General features: G+C 31.9%; 1 protein-coding gene across 2 annotated transcripts in view; it reads left to right on the top strand.

The window, feature by feature from the left end:
- Positions 1–27467, top strand: part of LOC145247277 (cilia and flagella-associated protein 47-like) — a 215467-nt gene that overhangs the window by 145010 nt on the left and 42990 nt on the right. For both annotated transcript variants that reach the window (XM_080108883.1, XM_080108882.1), the window contains exons 42-50: positions 313–441; positions 2928–3071; positions 8914–9029; positions 12577–12631; positions 16101–16249; positions 18189–18333; positions 19163–19338; positions 21909–22016; positions 26175–26394. In XM_080108883.1, the coding sequence (XP_079965009.1) occupies positions 313–441; positions 2928–3071; positions 8914–9029; positions 12577–12631; positions 16101–16249; positions 18189–18333; positions 19163–19338; positions 21909–22016; positions 26175–26394 (1242 nt within the window). The remainder of the gene's footprint in view (positions 1–312; positions 442–2927; positions 3072–8913; positions 9030–12576; positions 12632–16100; positions 16250–18188; positions 18334–19162; positions 19339–21908; positions 22017–26174; positions 26395–27467) is intronic.

The following is a 27467-nucleotide window of genomic DNA, read 5'->3' as shown; positions in this document are numbered from 1 at the left end:
TTCTACTCCAAGCACATGCTTAGATTTTTCTCAACTTTTTCCTTTTCGCACACACTTCCTAATTTGCATAAGTGGTTTTTCGACTACTGCTGCTGCTAATCTCTTTGCAAGCCAGCCATCCTTCGCTGCTGCTGACACTTTCCCATACGCTCATATGCAGTAGCTTACACAGAGCCAGATATATTTTTTTACAGATTCAATATTTTGGGCTTATATCTAATAAATAAAAAACAGATGTTGATCCAAATTTATATATCAGAATTTGTTTGTTAAACGTGTAAATAATATATTATTTTTTATTATTTTGTATAGCTATTATTGAAATCAGTTGGTGATATTCGACTTTACCAAATCGAATGTACAGTAATTCCTGACTCTGGACCGACCTATATCACATTCCAGGCACCTGTCTTCCAGAAACGTACACAGGATATCCCAATAGTAAGTCAATCTTTTCAATGTCATGTTATTGTATTCATCATTATCATAGCGTTTCACTCCATCTCGAGATCCAATGTCGGGCAGTGTCCAAGGCATACCTCAGGTCTGCATTGAAGCATTCCTTGATTAGGGGACAATCTGTGAGGATGTGCGCAATAGTCTGTATGTTAGTTCCACAGGGATACCAAAATTCCTAGATGATCCATGTTTTGAAAACCTTCGCTCCAGCTTGTTTTAGTGTTACCTTCTTATTCCGGAATAGGGCAAAGGGCAAGGGCAAAAGTTGCAAAAACTGGCGACAACCTCCTCATGTGGGGTTACTCTACAACTGCTGAATGCTCCTGTGGTGCCCAAGTTCAGACCATCGAGCACATTTTAACATCTTGCCCACTGGGGCCCGACTGCACGGACGGAGACCTCAGTGTTGGTAATGAAACCGCACGCTGCTGGTTGAAGAGATGGAGCGACAAGATATGATGATTCCGGAGGAGTTCAGAGTCTGCTGGGAAATCCTCTTTTGTTGTTGTCGTCTTTGACTGATTCATTCCACCAACGGCATACGAGAGGATGCTGGTGCTGTTCTTCTAAGATTTGTGATGGTGGCAAAGCTCTTGCTGGATGGCAGTCGCTGCAGCACCTCTTGATGTCTATATATTATTTATGTTAAGGTTGTGTTGATGAAATTTATTTAAAGTTTTTGTTTATGACATTTTTGTAATGTTGTGTTTATGACATTTATGTAGAGATTGTGTTTATTACATTTATCTAAAGCTTTTACTATTACATTTATGTAAAGGTTTTGTTTATGACATTTTTTAATGCTTTTTATGACATTTATATAACTGTTGTGTTTATGACATTTATGTAGACATTGTGTCTATTACATTTATTTAAAGCTTTTGGTATTACATTTATGTAAAGGTTTTGTTTATGACATTTTTTAATGCTTTTTATGACATTTATATAACTGTTGTGTTTATGATATTTATGTAAATGTTGTTTTTATGACATTTATGTAAATGTTGTGTTTATGACATTTATGTCAAGGTTTTGTTTTATGAAAAAGCTGTCATAACAATAAATATTTGACAGCTTATTCATTTGTTATCATAACATAATGATGCGGAACATGAGTTGGAACAGATGCACTGAGGGCATTGCTAAGGCTGCTGCAAAGAAGGTGGGCTCTCTCTACCGTACTAGAAAGTTACTTATGCCTGACACAGTAGGAATCCCTAGATCTAAGAAAGTTTTCTACTCTCACAGTTTATTTTCCAGAACGGCTAGACTTTCCTTTCCGAATTCCTGCTTCCCTGACTTTAATGATATGCAGAAGTTCAAGTGTAATGTAAACAAACATCTTGCTGCTCAACTCCCTACATAGTACCCCTGAAAATTATGTTCCAGATAGTAGATCTCTACATCAAAATGGCACGGTGCCTTGTTTGAGGTGAAAATGCAATAAAAAAAATAAGAAAAAAAAAATAAACTCAACGCATTTGTATTTCCTCTGTGTATTAATTACAAATGGCAACCATCTTTGTTTTTTTAATTTTCGATGACAATGCTTCATGTTTTATTTATACTAGTGAAGAAAAACAATTTCTTCTTTATTTTTTATTTATTTATTTTGACAAGGGAGTCATCACTCACCAAGGCCCGAAGGCCACTCGAGGATAAAGGTTAATGAAAGTAATGTGGTAGTTTAGTAATCGTTAATGCTGTAGATTAGGTACAATTTGATTATTTAAGAAAACTGTTCGACAAGAACTTGTTTACATTAGACTTGAAGGCTACCATACTGTAGTCGGCCAGGAAGCAGATCAATGGAACTGTGTTCCACACGCTGGTACTTCTAGGAAAGAAGCTTTGTTTGTGGAATCTGTGTTTAGATTTAGGGACAGATAGAGAGTGGGGGAAACTGTTGATTGTGATTGTAGCTAGTCGAGTTTGTTTTGTGAAAGTTGGCAAGAGGAGACAGTAGATTAGAGTTCAGATGAGCACTTACCATGAAAATAAGGATAGAGCAGAAACAGGCTCACGACCTCTCTTCTGTGGGAAAGAGGTTGCAGGAAAGAAAAAAGTGCATCAGCTACTAGGTTTCAAAGCCCGTTTTGAACTTTATTAAAGTGTGAAAGGGAACACCAAGCAACTCCTACCCAGATGTGACAGCAGTCCTCCAATTTAGGACATAGTTGGCTCTTATGCTGATAGAGAATTGCATCGGTAGTGAGATACCTACTGGAGTGGTAGAAGGACCCAACCATTTTTCCAGCAAACCGATTTCATGTCAGGTGTGAAGGTCAGTTAAATGAGAACCATTCATTTCAATTTGGGTCAGATGAGGGTCAGAGCGTTGATGATGAAAAGAGAAAAGTTCGGTTTTATACAATAAGTTTTCTCTTTCATTCATAAAAAAAAGTAATTTTTTTTTGTTATTATACAAAGTTATTTCGATTTAAAATCATTTTATTTTATATTTTCAGATAAACCCAACAAATCATGATTGGAATTTGAAAATCAAGATTATAGGTGAGGCATTTATGGGCCCGACCGAACTTTTTGTGCCAAAGAAGGGAACCATTTTTTATGTGATTACCTATAAACCAACAATTCAAGGTGAAACAGAAGTAAGAAAAGTTTTCATTTCTTTAAACTTTCAATTTCGAATTATTTCGTTCGCTGAATACGAAAATGAATCTACAAAAAAAAATCAAATATTTTTTTATTAAAAATCTCTTTGCTGTCATCTCCATTAATTAAAACAGAATTTTCGAAAAACAATTATCAAACTTTGAAGCAGTCAATTTTTGTGTTCATCAAAATAATTAGAGCTACTCTACACGAATTTCATTTTGCTAACCATTTATATATATATATATATATATATATATATATATATATATATATATATATATATATATATATATATATATATATAAGGTAAAATTAAACCCAAGAACAATGCGAGATTTTTTTTTTTTATATAGAGTAAAATTATTTTAACTCTAAACAACAGTATTTTTTTTTCTGTTGTATTCAATGGTGTTATAAATCTCAATATATTTCAGACTTATTAGTCCTTTTTCAAGAGAAGACAGCGGAAGAGTGTTCTTCATGAGTGCAAACTCTGTCTGGCCGAGACTGCGACAACCTACTTATATATATATATATATATATATATATATATATATATGTGTGTGTGTGTGTACATATATATATATATATATATATATATATATATGTATATATATATATATATATATATATATATGGAGGGAGAAAGAGAGAGGGGAGAGAGAGGGGGAGAGCCAATATTTTATTACACGCGTTTTGTTAAAGAATTGAACAGCTTACCAAAAACAAAAATATAATCATCATAAAATATTATATATATATATAACTATTTCAATTATTCACATAAATTTAATATACGAAAGTATAGATTTATGCGTAAACTTTAAGTATTTACTTCAAAAGTGCTCAATACGTAGGTAGAGCTAGTTAGTAATTTATAAAATATATATGGCGATTAAGCTACACTGAATATTCTGCGTTTCATCAAACTATAGGATTCGTCAGGCTTATGCATAAGCCTGACGAATCCTATAGTTGGATGAAACGCAGAATATTCAGTGTAGCTTAATCGCCATATATATTTTATAAATTACTATATATATATATATATATATATATATATATATATATATATATATATATATATATATATATATGAGAGAGAGAGGGGGGGAAGGGGGAGAGGGAGAGAGAACCAATATTTTATTACACGCGTTTTGTTAAAGAATAGAAGTGCATTGAATAACTTATCAAAAACAAAAATATAATCATCATAAAATAGTTGGAAATTATACATATATATATATATATATATATATATATATATATATATATATATATATATATATACTAGACTACCCGTGACCCGTTGGGTCAGTATGTTATATTATCTATGGAATTCATGTATGAGCGTGACACTTGTGACTTAAAGAAAAATAGTTTTTTTTTGACAAAACAGAAACATTTCTATGAAAGTATATTAAAATGAAAAAAGAATATAGATAGATTACTATAAGTCGTTCTGTTTATTATAATTGATTATTAAAAAAAAAAAAGAATGACAGTTACTGAATTATAAGTGCTTGGCCATGCTTATAGATAAATGTGCACTGAACAGATACCATAATACTTATTATAGTTAAATTAAAATTTGGATATATCTGCTTTTTTTTTACATCGTTCATTTCTGTATTACGTTTAAGTTATTTTAAACCCCACTCTTCCCATGCTAAATAATAATTTCGAAATAATAACGTTAATATTTCAGCGTCGCAATTGTTCTTTTGTTTTTTTTCGTGTTTAAATCAGCCAAATAAACAATTGTTAATACTGTCTGCTTTTTTTTTTTACATCGTTCATTTCTGTATTACGTCTAAGTTATTTTAAACCCCACTCTTCCCATGTTAAATAATAATTTCGAAATAATAACGGTAATATTTCAGTGTGCAGGTCATGCGCGCATGCACAACCAGATGTCGTAAACTTGAAAGTAGGTGGCATACATCGTTACAAGGTCATTTGAGTTTTATAATTATATACACACACATATATATATATATATATATATATATATATATATATATATATATATATATATATATATATATATAAGTTAGAAAAGCATTTCATCCAAGGCATGAAAATTGTTAAACAAAATGTTTTTACTATAGGCTTTAAAAATAAAGGTGCAAGATTCAAGTTGAAATTTACTTATCTTCAAAGTGCACTTTTTTGAATTTTACAAAGTAAGGTATAAAAATTTAATTTAAATTGAATCAAAAAATTACCTTGGATTTATTTTATGCAATGTACATTCTGTTGCACTTTAAAAAAAGTCATTGAAAATTTTATATTGATATCATTAATTGCTAGATGAAAGATAATGTTTTTAAATTGCAACAAAATGTACATTACATAAAATAAATCCAAGGTAATTGTTTGATTCAATTTAAATTAAATTTTAATACCTTACTTTGTAAAATTTACAAAAGTGCACTTTGAAGATAAAGAAATTTCAAATTGAATCTTGGGTGAAATGTTTTCTAACTTGTATCTGATCTTTTTAAGATTATATTTTAAAACTAGCCTTCTCTCTATTTCAGTTTGTATTTCTCCTCACATCACAACTCATTTTTGCAACCCCCTCTTTGTATTATTACAGGTCTGAATATTCTGTCTGTTTCAGTTTGTATTTCCCGTCACACTTCAACTCATTTTTGCAACCCCCTCTTTGTAATACAGGTCTGAATAATGAGAAAATCTGAATTTATTTTAACAAAAACTTCAAAATCAATTTTTTTAGATTAAATGTTTTAAACTTCTTTCAGAATAGAAAATCTTTAAAATTTAATAAGGAACATATTTCATATATGTTTCATTAACAAATATTCAGTATATAACGAGAAAAATAGAGATGAAAATTTCAAAAGGACTGTATAACTCGTTACAGTCAATAGTAGTCCTCGCCAGCAAAAGTCTTTGTTATTGTTATTCTAATATTATTCTTATTTAAAACATTTTGTGTCCTGTTCTTTCGCGTGGGGACTAATATATATATATATATATATATATATATATATATATATATATATATATATATATATATATATATATATATATATACAAAGTCTAAATTAATATTAGCAACAATATATATATATATATATATATATATATATATATATACTTAATTATATTTTTAGAAAAAAAGGATTCTAGCAGAGTGCTCTATTATAAGGAAAAATTTTCAAAAATAAGAGCATATCATTTATAATTTTATTTTCAGAAAGTTTAGATAAGATATGTCATCGATACCGTCGGTTTAAAACCTAATAATAGGGGACTGTTTTTAATACCCATATAAAGCTCCCTTCAGCAGATACTCATCAGATGAATATTATAAGATTTGAAACCGACGGTACCGATGATTTATCTAAAATTTCTGATAATATATATATATATATATATATATATATATATATATATATATTGTACTTATACAGTTTAATCAAGACATCAAAAAATGAAAATATAAAAAAAAAAGTTATATTGTACGTATCCACTAGGGAATGAAGTTCTCCAAAAAATATTTCACATATTTGATCCAGTATTTTTTTTTTTTATAGCGAGAAAAACAATTTGTCATGATACCGATCAAAAGGTAGTCATGTTTCGATTTTTAAGAAGAAAAGCTATTATTTAAGATGGGGAGGGGGTGTCGGCACTTTAGACTAATTATCTCCCCGTGGCATGTTCTAAAAATCCAAACATGATTTGTAGGGGCATTATGTAGGGAGTTCAGCGTGCTGTCATAAAAACATGTTTTTCGGCTGTACAAAAAACAAACAAAAAAAATTACTCCATCAAATTAAGTCCAAAACGGATATGTAAAATATAACCTTTTTTTTTTTTTTTTGGTATTTTCATTTTTTTAATGTCTTGATTAAACTGTACAAGTACCATATGCATATATATATATCATTCAACCACGGTAGTGGTTGAATATATGCTTAAGTCCGAAATTGAATGAATCGAGACACATTCAAACCCCCACCACTAATTCCGTTCGCAACCAAATTTCAAACAGGTTATATAGTTGGATAGAACACCTCATTAGCTACAGTTTGAAAAAAAATTTCGAAAATTGATTCAGTAGAAAAAAAGTTACAACAAAATATGTGGGTTCACAAACAGGAGAGTACGTACATAAGTGACTAACGCTTTTTTTTTATTTTGCATAACTTTTTTTGTATATAAATATTTTTTACTGCGATTTTGCCAATATGACACGTTAGCATAACGGTTAGAGTACCGGGGGTTGGTGAAAAGATTTAAGGTTCGTTTTTTTTATAATTAAAAAACCGAACTTTTTTTTAATAACTATTTTTTTTAACTCTCCTTATGATTTTATAGCAAAAAATGGTGAATTTATCGATTAAAAATATTAGTGAATTCTACGATATACATATTCTTTGAATGAACTCAAATTTTTCGTTATCACATTTGATGAAAAATGTAGTCCAATTTTGGCAATGCGTATGACCAATGATGCTTTTGAACCCGCGACCAGCACTGCGATGTCATCAGCATCAGCCTGGGCATAAATATTCCTATTTTTAGACTCCTTTAAAAGAGGATTCAGCATACATTTCCATAGTAAAGGTGATAAAATCCCACTTTGGAAGTTTCATTTAACCACTTCCCTTTTAACAGTTGCCCTCAGTAGTTCTACTTGAACTGTTCTGTGCCTCACCATATACTCAATCCATTGGATGAGTACTGGTGGCACATTGAGTTCTCGTAGCGACTTGAACATACTACTGAAGGGTATGTTGTCAAAAGCTCCAATGATATCTAAAAAGATACCGAGTGCCATCTTCTTTTTTGTTAGTTTACGCTCTATACAGATCACGAATTCATGAACCGCAGTCTCGGTAGAGACCCTGGCTCGGAACTACTATGATTGAATGATAAATATTGCATAAATGTGTGTTTGAGAGCTAATTTTTTTGGACAATCATTAATAAATATTATAAATTTATATATTAATACAATAGCAATGCCTGGAAAAATCATGGATTATATGGAAAAATGCGCGCATGAAAAGTAATATTCTTAAGATTTTATTAAACCTGGAAAAGTAAAGGACAAGAAATTCAACCTGGAAAAGTAAAGAACAAGATATTCTAGTAAAGTAAAAAATAAGAATTTTTTAGACTTAAAATATTGCAGCTAAAAATAAAATTTGAATATTGATAAATATTTTATTTATTATTTGCATATGTTGTTGTTTATTGTTGAGTTAGAAAGAATTAAATGATCCTAATTATGATATAATAAAATTATTAATTTTTATGTAAATTATAAAATTATTAATTCCATCTACTAACTAACTAACTAATGAATTAATTTTATTCAAACAATTTTCACTACATAAATATATGCAAATAATAGGGGGGAAATAAATTCAATCCAGCGACTGACACCCTTTCTAACTCAACAATAAACAACAACATATGCAAATAATAAATAAAATATTTATCAATATTCAAATTTTATTTTTAGCTGCAATATTTTAAGTCTAAAAAATTCTTATTTTTTACTTTACTAGAATATCTTGTTCTTTACTTTTCCCGGTTGAATTTCTTGTCCTTTACTTTTTCAGGTTTAATAAAATCTTAAGAATATTACTTTTCATGCGCGCATTTTTCCATATAATATATATATATATATATATATATATATATATATATATATATATATATATATATATATATATATATATGGACTTATGCTTACAGTATTATACAATGTGAAATCTTATGGCATTTCAGTATTTCATTTAATAATTTATATATATAACTAAATAACGGCTGAAATACTTACAATTTCCAGGGTGAACTGATCATAACTGAAAATAATGAAATTATTGAAATGTACTTCCTTGTTGGTAAAGCTACAGAACCTATGGCATCGGGAGTAATCAACATCGATTCAGTAGTCCGAGAAAAGTAAGTAAATTTGAACATTTCTTCTGCTCTTAACACATTTACTAACCCAAGAACTCTCATCCATGTTTTCAATGTGGCGATGCCATTGAAGTCTCATTTCCTTATATTGTCTAGACTTAATCTTTCTCTGAAATTATTAGATCTAGGCATGTCTTTTAGACTTACATTACACATCCACCGTATCATTTTCATATGATTTCTCTCCAAGCAACGTATGTCTTCAGTCCTCACGAGTCAGGTTTCAGCCATTGTACCTCCTCGATGGAAATACCTACAACAAACCCGACAAGTAACAATATCCACTCCTACAAAATTGCTAGACTTTGGAATTCCCTTCCGGATTTCTGCTTCTATTGCAGAAGTTCATGTGTAATGTAAACAGACATCTTACTGCTCAACTCCCTACATAATACCCCTACAAATCATGCTCCACATTGTAGCCCATACATCAAAGTGGCACTTTGCCATGTTTGGGTGAAAATGCAAAAAAAAAAAAAAAAAAAAAAAAAAAAATGTGGAATGTGGCCAAACTATTTCAAACATCAAGATTTGTTTACAAGGGGGATAATCTAAAAAGCCTTATGATGTAAGGGAGATAATTATGTAAAAAAAACACGGGAGATAATTTGTATTTCTTTTTTTTTATATATATATCGGATCATATGAATTTTAAAATATACATCATATAAATTTATTTTTTAAAATGTTATTTTATGTTATTTTGTGTTCCAGATACTATTTAATATGATTATTTTATGGTAAATATTCGGCATCGACAGTTCCGGCAAAAGAGTGAAATAAAAATATCTTGTTAATTACTTAATTATCTCCCTTGGACTTGCTTGAATGCGGGGAGTTTGCTTAACGACTTTATTTTTTTTTGTGGAAATTACTCATTTCATTTGAAAATTTCGAAGCTATAAAAAATAAGAACTCCAAACTAAATGCAACATAAAAATACATTAATGATCTTCCAACTCACATCCTTCCATCATTTGTAGACATTTATGCTGATGACACTACCATTTATGGTAGCACATCTAAGACAGTAAACGACCAAGTTCTCTCCAATTCTCTCTCCTCTGATCTTGAGCACGAGGTACAATGGGGAAAGGAGTGACTGGTTACTTTTAATGCATTTAAAACTAAGCTTCTTTCTTTACATCATCAACGTTCTAATCCTCATCTGGCATCAATTGAATTGGATGGCTCTCGTCTTGAGGAGGACTCGTTTTGACAAGCTTCTGGGCTTGACTTTTACTCCTGATCTTAAATGGAACACGTATATCAAATCTGTTGCCAAGGCCGCTGGAAAAATGGTGGGATCCTTTTATCGATCTAGTAGATATCTCACTGCTGATGCAATTCTCTATCTATATAAGAGCCAAGGATGGAATACTGTTGCCACATCTGGGCAAGAACTGCTAGAAAGGACTTGTCCTGCCTTGAGTTCAAAATAGACTTCATAGCCTCGTAGGAGATGCCCTTTTCTCTTCCCTACAACCTCTATCTCACAAAAGAGATGTTGCGAGTTTGTTTCTGATGTATCGTTATTTTCATGGAAAGTGTTCGACTGAGCTTCAATCTATGGCCCCCCCTCGCCGAACTTTCACAAGAAACACTCGTCTAGCTGAAAACACTATCAATCATTCCCCCCACTCGTTATCTGTGCTTAAACCTAAACGTAAATTCCATGAACAAAGTTTTTTTCTTAGAACTACACACCTGTGGAATTGTCTTCCGTTTTCCTGCTTTCCAGCTGACTACAATATGGTTGTTTTCAAGTCTAACGTAAATAAGTTCTTGATTTGCCATTCCACTTGTTTACAAATTTACAGAATTTCCATTACTAACGATTACTATATTGTCCAATTTCTACTGTACACTCTTTAACCCTTATCCTCGAGTGGCATATTGACCTTGATAAGTGGTGAAGCCTATGTAAAAAAAGGTAAACACGCACACACATACACATACAAAAACACACACGTATAAAAACACACAAACATACACACAGAAGCACACAAACACATACACACAAACACGCATACATACACTAGCACACATACAAAAGCACATAAGCACATGCAAGCACACATACACAGAAGGACAAGAACACACACAATTATACACACACACGCACACACACACAAGTTAACACACATGCACACAAAAGCACACACACACACACATACACATAAACACACACAAGCACACACACGCGTGGAAACACGCATGCACACACTCCAAGGACAAAAAATAAAATTGATTCTTCTATTTACAGAACAGTTTTGTGACAACTTTTATGCCCTCTTACAAATGTTAAAATTAAAAATTAATAATATTAAATAATAATATTAAATAATGATATAATATCATGATTGATTTTGCCTTGACTTTTGAGCCTCTTTGTTTAATGAGCCTTTTTGATATGCATCCAAGTTTTTTCTGAACATTTGACGTTTGAATTTTTGGAGGAAGAAAATTTGTCCTTCCTGACATATCTTTATCTAGCCTCTACCATTGTATACTTGATATGAAGAAAAATATTTGTGAAAAAACTATGCAACTTATATTTGCATGAGAGAGTAAGTAACTAGGATGAATGTATTGTTTTTAAGTAAAAAAATATTTGAAATAATGAAAACAAATACTTATTCTGTTACTTAATTTGAAAATAAAATAATTATGTAATGCTTTTTTTTTTATTATGTTATGTTTATATAAATTTATAAATGCTTATCCAGTAAAAAAATACTTTAGAGTTACATGAGATTCGAACTCGATTATTGGTATCTTAAAAGCAACTACCTTCTAAATGAGTATTCTGTCTATTTATTTTTGTCAACTAATCACATGTTTTTATTTGCATAGGAACAAGCAAATACCATAAACTCCATAACATTTGAATAATAGCTAAATTGTTATTATTGTTTATTTTGAGAGGAAACAGTGGTCAGGTGGGTAAGGCCATGAACTGACGCCATAGATGTTCCAAGTTCGAATCCAGATTGTTTTACAAAAAATCATTTTCACTTAGGATGTTGGCAACCTTCATGTGGTTAGTGTAATCAGTCCAACAGAAACTGGGCCATTTTGATGGCCTTTTTCCTGTCAGATTAATGCAAAATGTTCTGTGTAGTCCTAGGAAGTTAACCCACTCAGACCTTACTTCCCGGCTTTTGGGAGGAGCAAGTTTATTGCTTGTTGCTTGAGGCACCCTCATCGGGGAATGCTGACAGGGCTACTCAGGCATATTTTTGCAGGGCTGAAGTACTCCTTCTTTTGGAGCACTGACTCATTTTCCCACCTTCTTGTCATGCTACATCTGATGCAGTGGAAGAGAGGTAAATATTGGTTCCTCGCGTACTAACTAATGTCTTTCTAGAAAGAATTTGGACCAGAAAATATTTGGGAAACAAATGCCAACAATAAAATTTTGGATTCTTACAGGATGATGATGATGATGATTGTGGTGGTGATGATGATAATTGTTTTTGTTTTTTTGTTTGTTTGTTTTTAACACAGTTCTCTTTTATTAATTCAGAACGAAATACACCCTCAAAGTTCCTAACCCAACAAAACGTAGGCTTACATATGAGGTATGTAAAAGTTTTATTTTTATTTTTTTTTCCTGGTTTCAATTTTTAATTTCTACAGACATGCACTTTTCGAAATAGCATTGAACGAAAATAAAACAAAGATTGTTGGATATTCATGACTAAAACTTGGTGGACAATTCAAGCAAAGATTTATTTTTTTCATATAAATATTGTTAGATTGCAAAAATGGTTGCAGAAGAAAAATTTGTAACGATTATATGTGTAGCTTTTTAGACAGGGCCAAAAAAGAGTCTCCAATCTAATGGATCCAGCACTATCACGGCTATGTTGAATCCCTGTGCCTTTAATGGAATCCATTCTAATGAACTCGTTGCATTTGTACTTCCTCGACATACATACCTCCCCCCCCTTCGATAAACTTATCTAGCAGTAAAATCCAATTGCTTCACTGTAGAGATCCACAGATGCCACAAGCCTTTCTACTCTAATAGTTTCTTCTCTCGGACTGCTAGACTTTGGAATTCCCTCTCTGTTTCCTGCTTTCCTGTCATGGATTTGTGTCACAAACAGAGATGCAACATTGAATTCCTGACATAATTACACTGAGAACGGTGCTGTCTATGTAGAAAAATAAATTCTGGAGCGCAAAATGTTGCTCGTTTTAAAGGTATCACTCTCATCTTTGTAGCTCTTTAATTTTTTATGTTGAAGAAAAAGGAGACTTTACTTTTGGAACGACCTTCTTTTGAAAAAGTTCGTTACAGATGCCACTGCACAATGCAATCCATTTAATGCTAGCAAAAGTGCATTGAGAATGAAATTGGCTGGGCTTCGTACCATTAAATTTCTGTAATGTCTGACGAGGCTGCTGGATCGTAAACATGGTTTGGCACCCGAAACATATGTAACTAAACAGATAAAACGGTAATAAAAAAGTAAAACACATATTTGCTCTCCAATAGTATTGAGCACTCTCTTCAGGTTTTAATAATTACCAATTATACTATATATATATATATATATATATATATATATATATATATATATATATATATATATATATATATACAATAAAATAGTCACGATTATTCCCTTTACGAACCGGACACGTGTGATGTACCTTAATAGAACATGTAAAATTTCTTACTCCTCGGGAAACCACTGGTATCAATGTGTGATATACATTTTGACATATATCTATATAAATATACTAACTATCTACACACACACACACACACACACACACACACACACACACACACACACACACACACACACACATATATATATATATATATATATATATATATATATATATATATATACAAACATGATTGTTAGGGCTGTGACAACAGAATATTCTTTTCATTCTTTTGACTCTCGGGTATATATACGACACAGACACACTTAATCAACCGAAAACCACATTCGTCTACATAAAAACATATAAGATATTAATGGATATATACTCAAGAGTCAAAACAATGAAAAGAATATGCTGTTATCACAGCCCTAATGATTATTCCCAAAAGGATGAAACACTAGGCATTTATAAAAATTATGGTAGTAATAATTATGTCGGCCTCTGTAAGAAGTCGGTTTTTATTGTTAAGCACTTTAAAGTTGAAATGAAAATCAGTCACTTAAGTGCGCATGCGCAGATCATGATGTTATAATCACTCTGGACGTACATCTCAACATGTAATGATAAATGTTTAAATTCCAACTGAAATTTCCGTGCTTAACGTTGGCCGTGTAGTTTGTTCCTTGTTAATGGAACCAGAGATGGCTTCGTGGCCGGGTTTGAATCTTTCGACTGACTGTAATCATGACTTCCTGCACTAATGATTCCTGAAAGGATGAAACACTAGTCTTCGTAGATATTTATATATATATATATATATATATATATATATATATATATATATATATATATATATCAAAAATGTAATTGTCTGGTTTAGATGCTTGAAAATACCATAAGGTTGAAATAAATTATTGCATCGACAATTATGTAATTTCCGTGTTATATTTTTTATTTTTATCTTATTGCTCTGTTTACCGCATTGAGCTCTCATACCCGGATTTCCTCTGGAATTATTCCATTATAACACTATATATATATATATATATATATATATATATATATATATATATATATATATATATATATACTGACCACCAAATTAATGGAGTATTTTTGATTTTCGCAACAGAGTCTGTCTTTAAAAGTCTACCAAAAGTCGAGTAATTATCATCATCATCATCGACGTCATCATCATTTTGGCTATAATTTAATCATCATCGTTATCGTCGACATCGTCGTCGTCAATTTAAATTAATTTAAGTTAACTTTTGACTACATTACTGGCCCCAATGAAAAAGTTCATTTGCAAGAATAGCCTTTGCCATAATTTTTCTTTAGACTAAATTGGTGACCACTGCGGCATGCAACATCTAACAAATTTATCAATTAACTAGCAGGCATCCCGGCATTGCCCAGTCGTAAGATACGCTTAAATATGATAATTTAATTCATGCAGATTATGTATTTATTATTATAGAGACAATTCTCTATTGATTATTAGATTGAACCTAATGTGAGATCAAAACTAACAAATATATTTATGACTTGGGTGACATCAGCGAGAATCGAAACCAAAACATACAACTCTCTACTCGATTCCTTGGTCTCTCAGCCACGCCCATACGTAGACGTGTGTGTGTGTGTGCGTGTGTGTGTGTGTGTGTGTATACATATATACATATATATATATATATATATATATAACTACTTCATTTACTCACATAAAATTAATATAAGAAAGTATAAATTTATGCGTAAACTTAAAGTATTTACTTCAAAAGTGCTCAATACGTAGGTAGAGCTAGTTAGTAAGTTATAAAATATATATATAGCGATTAAGCTACACTGAATATTCCGCATTTCATCCACTCTAGGACTCTTCAGGCTTATGCGTATAAGCCTGAAGAGTCCTAGAGTGGATGAAACACAGAATATTCAGTGTAGCTTAATCGCTATATATATATATATATATATATATATATATATATATATATATATATATATATATATATTCTTTCATCTGTCATCCCTTTTTTAAAATATGTAATCACCCGGTCGTAGAAAACAAAATTCAAACAAGTTTTATAATTATATACATTGTATGCTTTTGCTTAACAAACAAAAGAAAAATGTTGAGAAAATAATTGATATCAAACGTTAAAAACAGGGTTCAGTATCACTGAGTTGAACGGGAGTGAACTTCACGTGCGCTTGGGCTGAAATATTCAATCCAACTGTCTTAAAAGCGGGGAAAAATATGCATAAAACGCCCAATAATGGTGGATTCCACAGAATGGATAATAGCTCAACCGCACGGCCTAAAAACATTTGATTACATTGAAAAAAAAACAACAAGAAGAAATCTCGTCCATTAAAATGTAATTGTTACATTCTTTTAACATCTTTGTTCTTTCATTACAGGTCCATTCAAACCTACCGTTCTTGAAAGGACTTGAATACATTTCGGTCAGCAGTGGTCAAGTTGGCCATTACCATCTCGATGTTATCCCAGTTAAATGTGGCCGTTTTGAAGGCGTCATCAATTTTGTGGCCGGGAAGAATTCCTCAAGGTAAGTCTTTTATTCTTTCAGACAATAAAAATTTGTCAAGGAATTAAACCTTCTTTCCAAACGCAAGACATTAGAATCTAGTTTTGACGCCTACAAAATACAGGGTGTTCCAAAAATCAAGGGTAAATTTTGACATTGAATATCTCGAGAACTATTAATGATATAAAAACGCATCTGGTAAATTCAGAAAGCTTGAATCTCAAGTTTTTCATGGAATGTTCAAATATGTTCAATGTGAGCCTAATTAGTCATATAACACACATCAAGCCGATAGTCCAATTCTTGCCAAACATGTCCCAGCATTGCGTTGTCAATAGTTGCAACAGCTTTGTTATTCCTCCCATTCTCTTAGCTGGGGATAAGCACCCATCTGCCATGAACTTACCATCTCACTATGAACTTCTTTTCTGGTTGCTGTTTTCTGAATTTTTTTGGAAATGCACGTTGAACAAATGTTCATGATTCAGTTTTTGCAAATTCAAGCACACAAAACGCCTTTTCTGGTTGAGTGAACGCCATTATTTGATCTGAAAAGAAATGAAAACATCAATAGCCTTACAAACGACTTATTGCATTTAGGTTTAAAATGGCACCACTTTTATTTTACTACCATTTATAGTAAAGCAGACTTTTGGAACACCCTGTATTTATAATTATTTTTGTCTTTAATAATGTTTAATAAAGTTATTACAACTAAAAGCCGCTCGATGATAAAGGTTCAATAAAATAGAAACTTTGTTGAATGGTGAAAAATCTTCTGTTCCACTGCATGCTGACCAAAAAAATCGCAATTCCAACCAAGTATGTTTATCTAAGACTTTATTGCAATGCTTTTTCCCCTGTTAACTGTGGTATTGTGATTATCGTCCTGTGCAGTTCTAGGAGGTCTACTCTCTCGGTCTTTTAATCCTTTGGTAACGTGTATCGCTTGCTACCTGAGGCTCCATACCAAGGAATGCCAACGAGGATACCCAGATAATTTTTAATAGGCAAAAATTCTACTTTAGAGGCGCTGGCTTGAATCTCCCCCTCCTACCGACCTTGTATCACATCTTTATGCGGTGGGAAGGAAGTAAATAACAATCTGCTGAGCAGCATGTAAAATATGAAATGGTCACTGCTCTTCTTTGGATAAGGTATTTCCAGGGTATGATGATGACGAATATCAAATGATAACCCTACTTGTTTTTTCCATTGTTTTTTTTATCAAAATACTCCCCCTTCTAAAAATTGAACAGTAAAATTTGTGTTGTAAATAAATGCTGTGCTGACAATGTTAAATAATATAAGTACACAACCTTATATATTATTTTACCATGTCTCTATTAAAATTTCTACCTCTCTATCCGTCTCCCTATCTTTCTCTCTGTCCTCCTCCCTCTCCCCAACCCCTTCTATTCCCTCCACCCAGCTTATTCCTCACTAGCTGGGCATATGCATATACATACACACACACCTCTCCTTTATGTACCAGATTGCTTGAGAAATGTGTTAGCATTTTTTTCCAAATTAGTATATAACATTGAAAATATAAATCACACTTTTCTGGAGGTTGAAGGTTCAATCCTCAGTGCGAGCAACACTCAAAATAAAATTACGAATTACTTAGGACTTTTGTCCAGTTGTGGCTGACAGAACAAGAGCATGTGGATTAAATAAAGAGTTCCATTCGAAATTCTGCACAGATTCCCGAGAAAGATTCCCAAATTTGATAGAAAATTCACGAGTTTGACAGAAAATTCCCAAATTTGACAGAAAGATTCCTGAGTTTGACAGAAAGATTTCCGAGCTTGACAGAAATATTCCCGAGTTTGACAGAAAGATTTCCGAACTTGACAAGACACAACTGAAGATGAGAAGAAAGAATCTAAAGAATCCAAATAATGTGAATAATCAATCTTCATCTCAAAAATTCAAATTGTTTAAATTCTTTTCTCAGAGAAGTCGACAGTGATGGTGATGATATTTGCAGTTCAGAAGAAGGAAACGAGGAATCTTATAGAGCCTATGTTTGGTACATTCTCAAAATGAATTTTAAGGCTGGTCCGCCAGTCGACATTCTCAATATAACTGGTCCGTGTCAGGTAAGTGCATAGTGAACACAACTTATCTATCATTTTGTTTTCTTTGCGGTTTTTTGAAGAATGTTGTGAACACTGTTCGGCTGGCCTGCTCCCAGTTGAATGCAACATGGTATCCTTCAAATCCAATGTAAACAAGTTCTTGTTTAACCATCCCCATAAATATTAAAATTCTATCAAATTTCACCATTAACGATTACTACACTATCACCTTACATTTATTAACCCTTACCCTCGAGTGGCCTTCGCGCCTTCATAAGTGGTAACTCCTAAGTAAAATAAAAATATGCCATAAAACAAAACAACCAAACCAAACCAAACACCACAAATAAATATTTGAAAATATAAAGAATTTGAAACATAAAATCTTTTAAAAAAATGACTAGATTTGGCATTAAATAACACAAAAAGGGTTGTTATGCCGTAAAACAAATAATCAAACATAAAGCTTCTGCTTAGCAATATATCTCCATACAAGCAACGCCGGGTGAATACCGCTAGTTATTCTATGAAATGTTGGGGGGATGGGTGAAAACTCAGATGTAGTGAAAATATATCTAGATGATGAATTTATTGAGGTTGTAAAAAACTTTGTTACCATTAGAGCACAGGATGGTGCAGGTGCTAGTGTGGTTACAAGAATTAGAAGTGGATGCAGTCATTTTAGTTAATTTTTCCTTTACAAACCAACAGCGCATTCCAACTTTTGACCAAGTTAAGAGTTTATCAGGCCTGTGTATGTAATATAATGTTGTATGAAATGAAACCTGGCCTTCATTGAAATTAATTTGTATTCTTCTTTCCAAATTTGATTTTTTTTTCTCCTCTGCAGAAGAAAACCTACGTAAACATAAACGTTACAAACCCTACTGACCAAAACCTGTCTTTCCAAGTGACCATTAATGGGCCGGGTTTGCATGGACCAAGTTCGCTGTTTGTAACGGCTGGACAACAGGCTATCTACAATTTAACATTTTCCCCAAACGTTCTCTTGGAACACGTAGGATCGTAAGTATAATAATCAGTCTTTCGCTGATTTCTTTTGAAATAATGTTAGCTTAACAAGCAGAATGAAAGAAAAAAAGCAGAGTGATTAACCTTTAAGAGATTTTAACAGATTAATCACATTTTACAAATTGTAAGAAATTAAATAAATTTTAAGAAATTTCAACAAATTATTCAATTTTTAAGAAATTTTAAGAGATTAATCCAAATTTCACAAAATTTAACAAATGAAATTTTGAGAAATTTGAAATAATTATTCAAATTTCCAAAAATTATAATAGATTAATAAAACTTTAAGAAATTTTTACAAATTAATTAAATTTTAAGAAATTTTAGCAAATAATTTAAATTTAAAAATTTTTAAGAGATTAATCAAATTTTTATAAATTTTAACTAATTAATTAAATTTTAAGGAATTTCAACAAATTATTCACATTAAAAATAATTTTATCAGAATAATCGAATTTTAATAAATTTTTATTTATTTAGAAGAAATTTTAAGAAATTTTAACAAATTAATCAAATTTTAAGAAATGTAAATAAATTAAACATGAAAGGAAGATATTTTAATATTTTCTTATTTACTTCCTGTCAAGGACGTTAAACACATGGCTAATAGTGTGTTTTGAAAACCCACACACAAGAATAAGCTCACTCTGGCCTACAAAAATGCTTGAGCAGCCCTGTCGGTATTCTCTGATAGTGGCGTCTCTGGTTATTAAGAATAAACAAACCTATTCTCAAAAAGAAGGTAAAGTCTGGGAAGAATAAACTCCTAGTACTGAACAAACTATATGCGGGCCTGACAACAACAAAGTCACTGTTGCCCTGATTTTCAAGGACGTACCCACTACTGATACGAACACAAAATGTGCCAGATATTAAATAGATATTTTAATATATTAACACTTTTTAAGAAATTTTAATAGATCAAGAACAAATTTTAATAGACCGAGAAGACATTTTAATGGATTATTCAAATTAAAAAAAAATAATAGACAAAAGAAAAGTTTTAATAGATTATCAAACTTAAAAGAATTTTAATTGATTAAGAGGATATTTTATTAAAAAATCAAAATTTAAAGAATTTGAAGAAATTGTAATAGATTAATTAAATATGACAAAGAATTGATGAGATATTTTAATAGATTTAATCTGCATGTACTGTTAAGGCATAAAAATGCGATTTCAAACTTAAGCTTGATCAAATAACGAAAATGTAAGTTCAAACTAAAAAGTAAAAGTGTGAGCAAAATATGATTTCAGGCTAAAACTAACAAATGTTAATATTATTTAAACCTATGACACACCAATGATTATATTATGAGAGACCAATTATTATATTATGAGAGACCAATGATAATATTATGAGAGACTAATGATAATATTATGAGAGACCAATGATAATATTATGAGAGACCAATGATAATATTATGTAAAAAGGTAACCATTACAGATGAATATAAATATTATTTAAAATTGTAACTATCATGGACAATAATATTATTTAAAAATGTAAACATGACAGACTATTGATAATATTATTGTAAAATGTAAGCATGACAGACTATTGATAATATCATTTAAAAATGTAAGTATGACAGGCTATTGATAATAATATTTAAAAATGTAAGCATGGCAGACTACTGATAATATTATTTAAAAATTTAAATATGACAGACTATTGATAATGTTATTTAAAAATGTAAGCATGACAGACTATTGATAATATGATTAAATAATTTTAGAATGATGACTTACTGATAATTCGTTCTCTGCATGACTACACATGATGTAATAAAATTTTAGAAAAAACAAGATAAAACCAATTTTATGTCTATATAGAATTTGCATTCTAGTTTGACTCTGACCTTAAATGTTTGTCCTTTTCTCGTCTTATTATCCGAAATCAATATCAATAAAAATTTCTCAATGCTGCTCAGGTAATTTTACGATTCACAAACATATTATGATGAACTAAATTATATTGTTTGAATAACTATTCTTGTCTTCATTGTTATTTTAACAACCTTTTGTATTGAAATAATTTCTGACCTTCTTCCAGGTGAATCTTTTCAAAATTGAGAATTTTATATCAAACTAAGCAAACAATACACAATTACATTCTGAACTCTTTAGTTAACCCACAGGAGTTGATTGTTCTCGTTCCGTCATCCATAACCGAGTAGATATGTTATTTATTATGTTAATCTTATAATTGCCCATAGTAAAGATTGAACCTTCAATCCACAGAATATTGTCACTAAGAACTGATTGCCAATGAACACTTCAACCGTTGCACCAGAAAGTCATGGCTGACTGAATAAGAATAATATTTCCTCAAGGGTTAAATAAAGGTTCAATTCAAAATTCAATATAGCTTTCCAAGTTTGACATAAAGATTCCAAAGTTCAGAAATATACATCTGAAGAAGGTCGGAATTTACATCGGTCAAAACGGTGTGAAAATAACCAAGATGAGAATAGTCGTCCGAATTATTCAAATTATTAATCCTCATGCAAAAGATTTCGAAACTTGATATGTAATAGATTTTTTTGGTTTCTTCTTGAAAGGTTGCATTTTTTCAATGAACATGTCCGGGAAACATGGTACCAACTTAACTTGAAAAGTGAACCGCCTGAGACGATTGTATTACCTAAAATGGAGTGCAAGTTTGGCATGTAAGATTCCTTATATTATTATATTATTTTATTCTTATTTTTATTTTTATTATATCATCCTTCTTCTTCTTCTTCTTCTTCTTCTTCTTCTTCTTATTATTATTATTATTTGTTTTTATTTCTTCTTCTGATTATTATTATTTTATTATTATTTATTATTATTATCATTATTATTATTATTTATTATTATTATCATTATTATTATTATTTATTATTATTATCATTATTATTATTATTTATTATTATTATCATTATTATTATTATTTATTTTTTTATTATTATTTCTTTCTTATTATTCTTTATTATTATTATTATTATTATTATTATTATTATTATTATTATTATTATTATTATTATTATTATTTATTTATTTATTTAGTTTATGATTTTTTTTTAAATTTAACATTCACGGATTAGCAGTCAAAACGTAGTTTATTCTGTCACATGAATGCTTACTGGATAGAACCTGAATGCCTTCTACATAAAACTTGAATGCCTTCTACATAAAACTTGAATGCCTTTTACATAAAACTTGAATGCCTTCTACATAAAACTTGAATGCCTTCTACATAAAACTTGAATGCCTTCTACATAAAACTTGAATGTCTTCTACATAAAACTTGAATGCCTGCTGGACACTAAAGTCTCTCTGTGCAAGGTTTTGTGAGGACAACTTTCTTATTTCCACTGCTGTTGTCAAACGAGAATTACATCCGGTTAAAGCATGGAACCCAACTGATTGGTGAGCGATCTCCATCCAACACACTTGTATATTCAACAAGCAGTGAGGTAATATACATTATTAGGTTTTTGTTGCATTCAGTTTTAATCTCCTCTGACAAGAGCACATCCTACGATATATTCGATGTGTAATGCATCATCCGAAGGAGAAACTAAAAACTGGATATCTTACGGCTTTCTGTGAAGAATGCTTTCATTCTTGTCAATATTGTAATAAACACAGCACGATTATCCAGAAACCATTTTTATTACAAAAATACCCTAACACAAAAGCAAGGGACAGCACTCTATATGCATAAATCAAGGGATACACTTCTTATCAAGTTAGATAATTCAAAATTCAACAATCCATATACATAAAACAGTAGATGCAGGTGTATGTGTGTGTGTGTGAGTGGGTGTGTAAATATTTAACCGATACACTCTTAACTACTTATCACATAACACTAAAATTAATAGGAAATAGTAATCATACACCAGGGATGGTTTTTAACGAGTAAACTCTTTATCTGGATGGATGAATAATACATACAGTCATATATCGGCAAGTTGAAATGTAAAATGTTCGTTTCAACTTGCCAACATATTTTGACTTCTTTCTGCGCATGCTCCAAGTAATTCAAGTCGTTTAATATTAACTGTTTCTTATATATCTTCCGACAGTTACATCAGTAGACAATGGGGATTGAATGCTAAATGTTTTGGTTTCGCTTCTAGCTGATGGCACCATAGTCATTTTTGAAAACTTTTCAAATCATTACTTTATATTAGGTACAATATACAGAGTGGAACGATAAATTTGTCACCCTAAAGAAAACAAGACTACAGCTTTACTTTAAAACTTTTATTGAAAAAATTAATTCAGGTAACTTGAGTATGTAGTAGAGCTGACATCTATTCAATGTAGCCACCTTCAGCCTCAAGCACCACCTCGATACGGGTCCGAAACTGAGAGCATGCCTTTTCTACAAGTGCCGGTAGGAACTTAGCGAATTGTTGGTGGATGGCGGCAATCAGGCTGGCTTTGGTATTGTGAGGGTTATGTTGGTGCTGTTTTCCATGTCTGACCAAACAAAATAGTCCAGCGGGTTCAGGTCGGGGGAGGAGAGAGGCTAGTGAGAGAAGGGTACAACGTTGTAGCACTCTTGAAGCTAAGCCTTGGTCTCTTTAAACTTGTGGGCCGGCACCTAGTCTTGCTGCCACACCTAGGATCTGCCAGTAGCCACATAATTGCACCAGGGGATCACCACACTCTTCAACACATCCAGGTACACAAAAAAAAATTGTGGAAACAAACACTTATCTCATTTTCCACTCGTGAAGTACCTAAAATCGTTTCTGCATGTATAGTCCCAGTGTATAAACCCGTTTGAATGAATAAAAACAAATAAAAACATTTTGAGCCAATTAGTTGCGTTTCCCTGAATTTATCAAATGTGACGTTTTCGTCCAACCAAACAGCATGCACATTGTACTTGAGTGAAAATTTGAACCAAAATCAACACGAAAGCATATGTTGATGTTTTGCCAGCTTCTCTCGCTCCTATGTCATACCTTAACTTTTGACATAGAAAATTACAGTCCAAATCGAAATCCTGATGGAATTTCAACTTTTCATTTTTACAAATTTGATGCATGGGTTTGATATTTTGGAAACTCGAACTATTAACAAATTCTCAGTCTGATCAGATAAATAGTTTTCCAGTCATCAACGCTTCCATGGAATAATTTTCGGAATACAATATAGAGAAATGGGGATCAAATAAGACATTATTTTCGAGTCTCTAAGGTCTTCAAGTTGGCAGGCATTCAAGTATTCAATCTTACAACTGACTTTGTTTAATATACCATTCTTATGTCATCTATCTACTATTATATGGAAGTAACTTTGTGTTTATATGTTTGTGTGTGTGTGTTTGTGTGTTTGTGTTCGTGTGTTTGTGTGTGTTTGTATTTGTGTGTTTGTGTGCATGTATTTGTGTGTTTGCGTTTGTGTGTGTGTATGTGTTTGTGTGTTTGTGTGTGTGTTTGTGTGTGTATGTTTGTGTGTGTGTGTTTGTGTGAGTGTGTTTGTGTTTGTGTGTGTGTGTTTGTGTTTGTACGCTTGTGAGTGTGTTTGTGTTTGCGTGTGTGTGTTTGTGTGTATGTGTTTTTGTTTGTGTGTGTTTGTGTGTGTTTTTGGCGCTTGTGTTTCTGCGCGCGTGTGTGTGTGTGTGTATATGTTTGTGTTTTTGTGTGTTTGTGTGTTTGTGTGTTTGTGTGTGTGTGTGGTTTAGTGTTTGTGTGTGAGTGTTTGTGTGTGTGTGTTTGTGTGTGTGTGTATGTGTGTGTGTCTGTTTGTGTTTGTGTGTGTGTGGGAGTTTGTTCTCTATAGACTCTGCAACAGCTGGGCTGAGTTTTATAAAATTTCACAAAACATACTTTGTTTATCTGATAGTGTTCTTAGATAGGTTTTGTATCAGAATGTCTTCGATAAAGAACCAATAATCGATAAGTATCGATAATCGATAAGTATCGATAATCGATAAGTATCGATAATCGAAAGGATCCCATGAAAGAAGCAGAAAGTAACAGATTCTTTGATATGACAGGGGTGCATTTGAAGTGAATGTTTCTGTTTAAAGCATACTTTCATGATGATACTTGGCTTTTACATTTTAAATTTAAATTAAACCCATTATCTTCGCACAAGCAGTAAGACCAGGCATAGAAAATCCATAGTAAATTCCTTAACATGACAGGGGTGCGTTCAAAATGAATGTTTCTTTTTAGAGCACAATTGAACTATGATACTTGACTTTTGCATGTTAAACTTTCATTCAAATTGTTATATATAAAACTCATTTTATAAAATCAACAATAGGTTCTCTACAGTGCAATGTATACGACCATGTATTGTGGACTAAGTAACTGCGGGGATCATGTGAAGCTTCCTCCTCATGCAATGCGATTAGTTCACCGATTTTGATGACAATAAAGGTATTGGATCTGTGAAACATTCGTTCATCATAATTTAATCCCGGGTAACATCGAGTCACTCTGCTGGTTATTTATATATGGCATAATCATTAGATCACCAAAGTTAAGCAATGTTGAGCCTAGTCAGTATTAAAATGGGAGACTATTTGCGAATATCAGCTGCTGTATTATCTGCTTATCTCGGATTTTTTTCAAATCATCCTGAATTTCTCTTGCCACTGAAATCAAGCAATGTCGCCCTAGGAGATGTGGTTGGAGATTGCGCAACGTTTGTTTCACAATTATAACGAACATCCATTGTTTCTCAGAACTGAATGCAGGTTATGAGATAAATTTTGTGTTTATAATGTAAATCTCTGGCATTTAATTTTTTTTGCAATAAGTGAATTTTCTGTAAAAACTTTGTTGAAAAAATTTGTCATTTATATTGTCGTGCAGGTCTGTCTCACAGGAAATTGTGTTGGCAAATGAAAGCGATGAGACGTGGGAAATGATTCCAATCCTCAGCGACAAAAGCTTCCGTCTTAACGAATACCCAGAAGAGAAATGGCCGATCAGTGTCGCCCCAGCCTCCTCTTTGTCGATTCAGCTGACTTTCGTCCCATCATCACTTGCTGAGAAAGAATCGTATTGTGATATTTCATTCGTCTGCGAGCAGGTAAGGCGCACTAGTTTGATCTTGCTATTCAATCACCGTGATAACGGTTCTTAAAAGAAGAGGTGTGACAGTGTCTATGTGGCTAATGACACGAACTAAAAGCCTGCATGTGCCGAGTTTGAATGAGTTCCATATCCATAATTTATCTGGTGTTTTTTTTTATACATTGGAGTCACAACTTATCGAGGCTCGGAGGCCGCTCGAGGATAAGGGTTAATGAGTGTACACTAGTCAATGGGACAAGATTGTAGTAATCGTTAGTAGTGGAAATTTGGTAAATTGAATTACTTAAGAGGATGGCTTGGCTCATCAAGAACTTGTTTATGTTGGACTTGAAGCTGACCAAATTGTAGTCAGCTGGAAAGCAGAAAAACGGAAGAATGTTCCACAGGCGTGCAGTTCTAAGAAAGCTTGGAATCTATGCTTAGGTTTAGGCACATATAAAGAATAGGGGACATTATTGTCGTGGTGAGTATCCAACTTATTGCCGTTACCTGTAGGAGCCTCAATATGGGAAGGGGTACCATTTCCTGCATGAGTCAGTGTGTAGGTAATCTCAGGGGATTTTATTTTGGTTTCGAATACAATGTTATCCTTAATATTTTCTCAAGATTTACTTATACTGCAAAGTATACTCCTGTCAGGTTCTCCTGACAACCCCTATACAGAGAGACCGAAGACACTCGAAGATGGTGACTATTAGGCATTCACACTTTCACTCCTCTTTTTAATAATGAAAAAGGGGCTGACGGTGATTCAGTGGTTGAGAACCGGAATGTGTCAAGTTTGAATCCAGTTCGTTCTACAGAAATTTTTTTATTTAAGATGTTGGCAACCTTCATGTTGTCCTTCTTGTAAGTACCCAGTGTATTTCTAAAAGAAGTTTCAGTAGAAATTAAATTAAGTGTTCAGTCTATAATTCTATACCAGTTTCTGAGTTCAATATAAAAAGTTGCAATTTCGAAAAGATAAACCTAGAAGAAGGTCATAAATTATTTCAATAGAAAAGTTTGTTAAAATAACAATAAAGACAAGGATAATCAAATAATGTAACATGTCTAATTTTCATTCAT

The sequence above is a fragment of the Euprymna scolopes genome, chromosome 25, assembly GCF_053919585.1.
Source record: "Euprymna scolopes isolate OS-2025 chromosome 25, ASM5391958v1, whole genome shotgun sequence".
Classification (NCBI taxonomy): Eukaryota; Metazoa; Mollusca; class Cephalopoda; order Sepiida; family Sepiolidae; genus Euprymna; species Euprymna scolopes.
The sequence above is the reverse complement of the archived record's forward strand: the minus strand, read 5'-3'. Positions and strand labels throughout refer to the sequence as shown.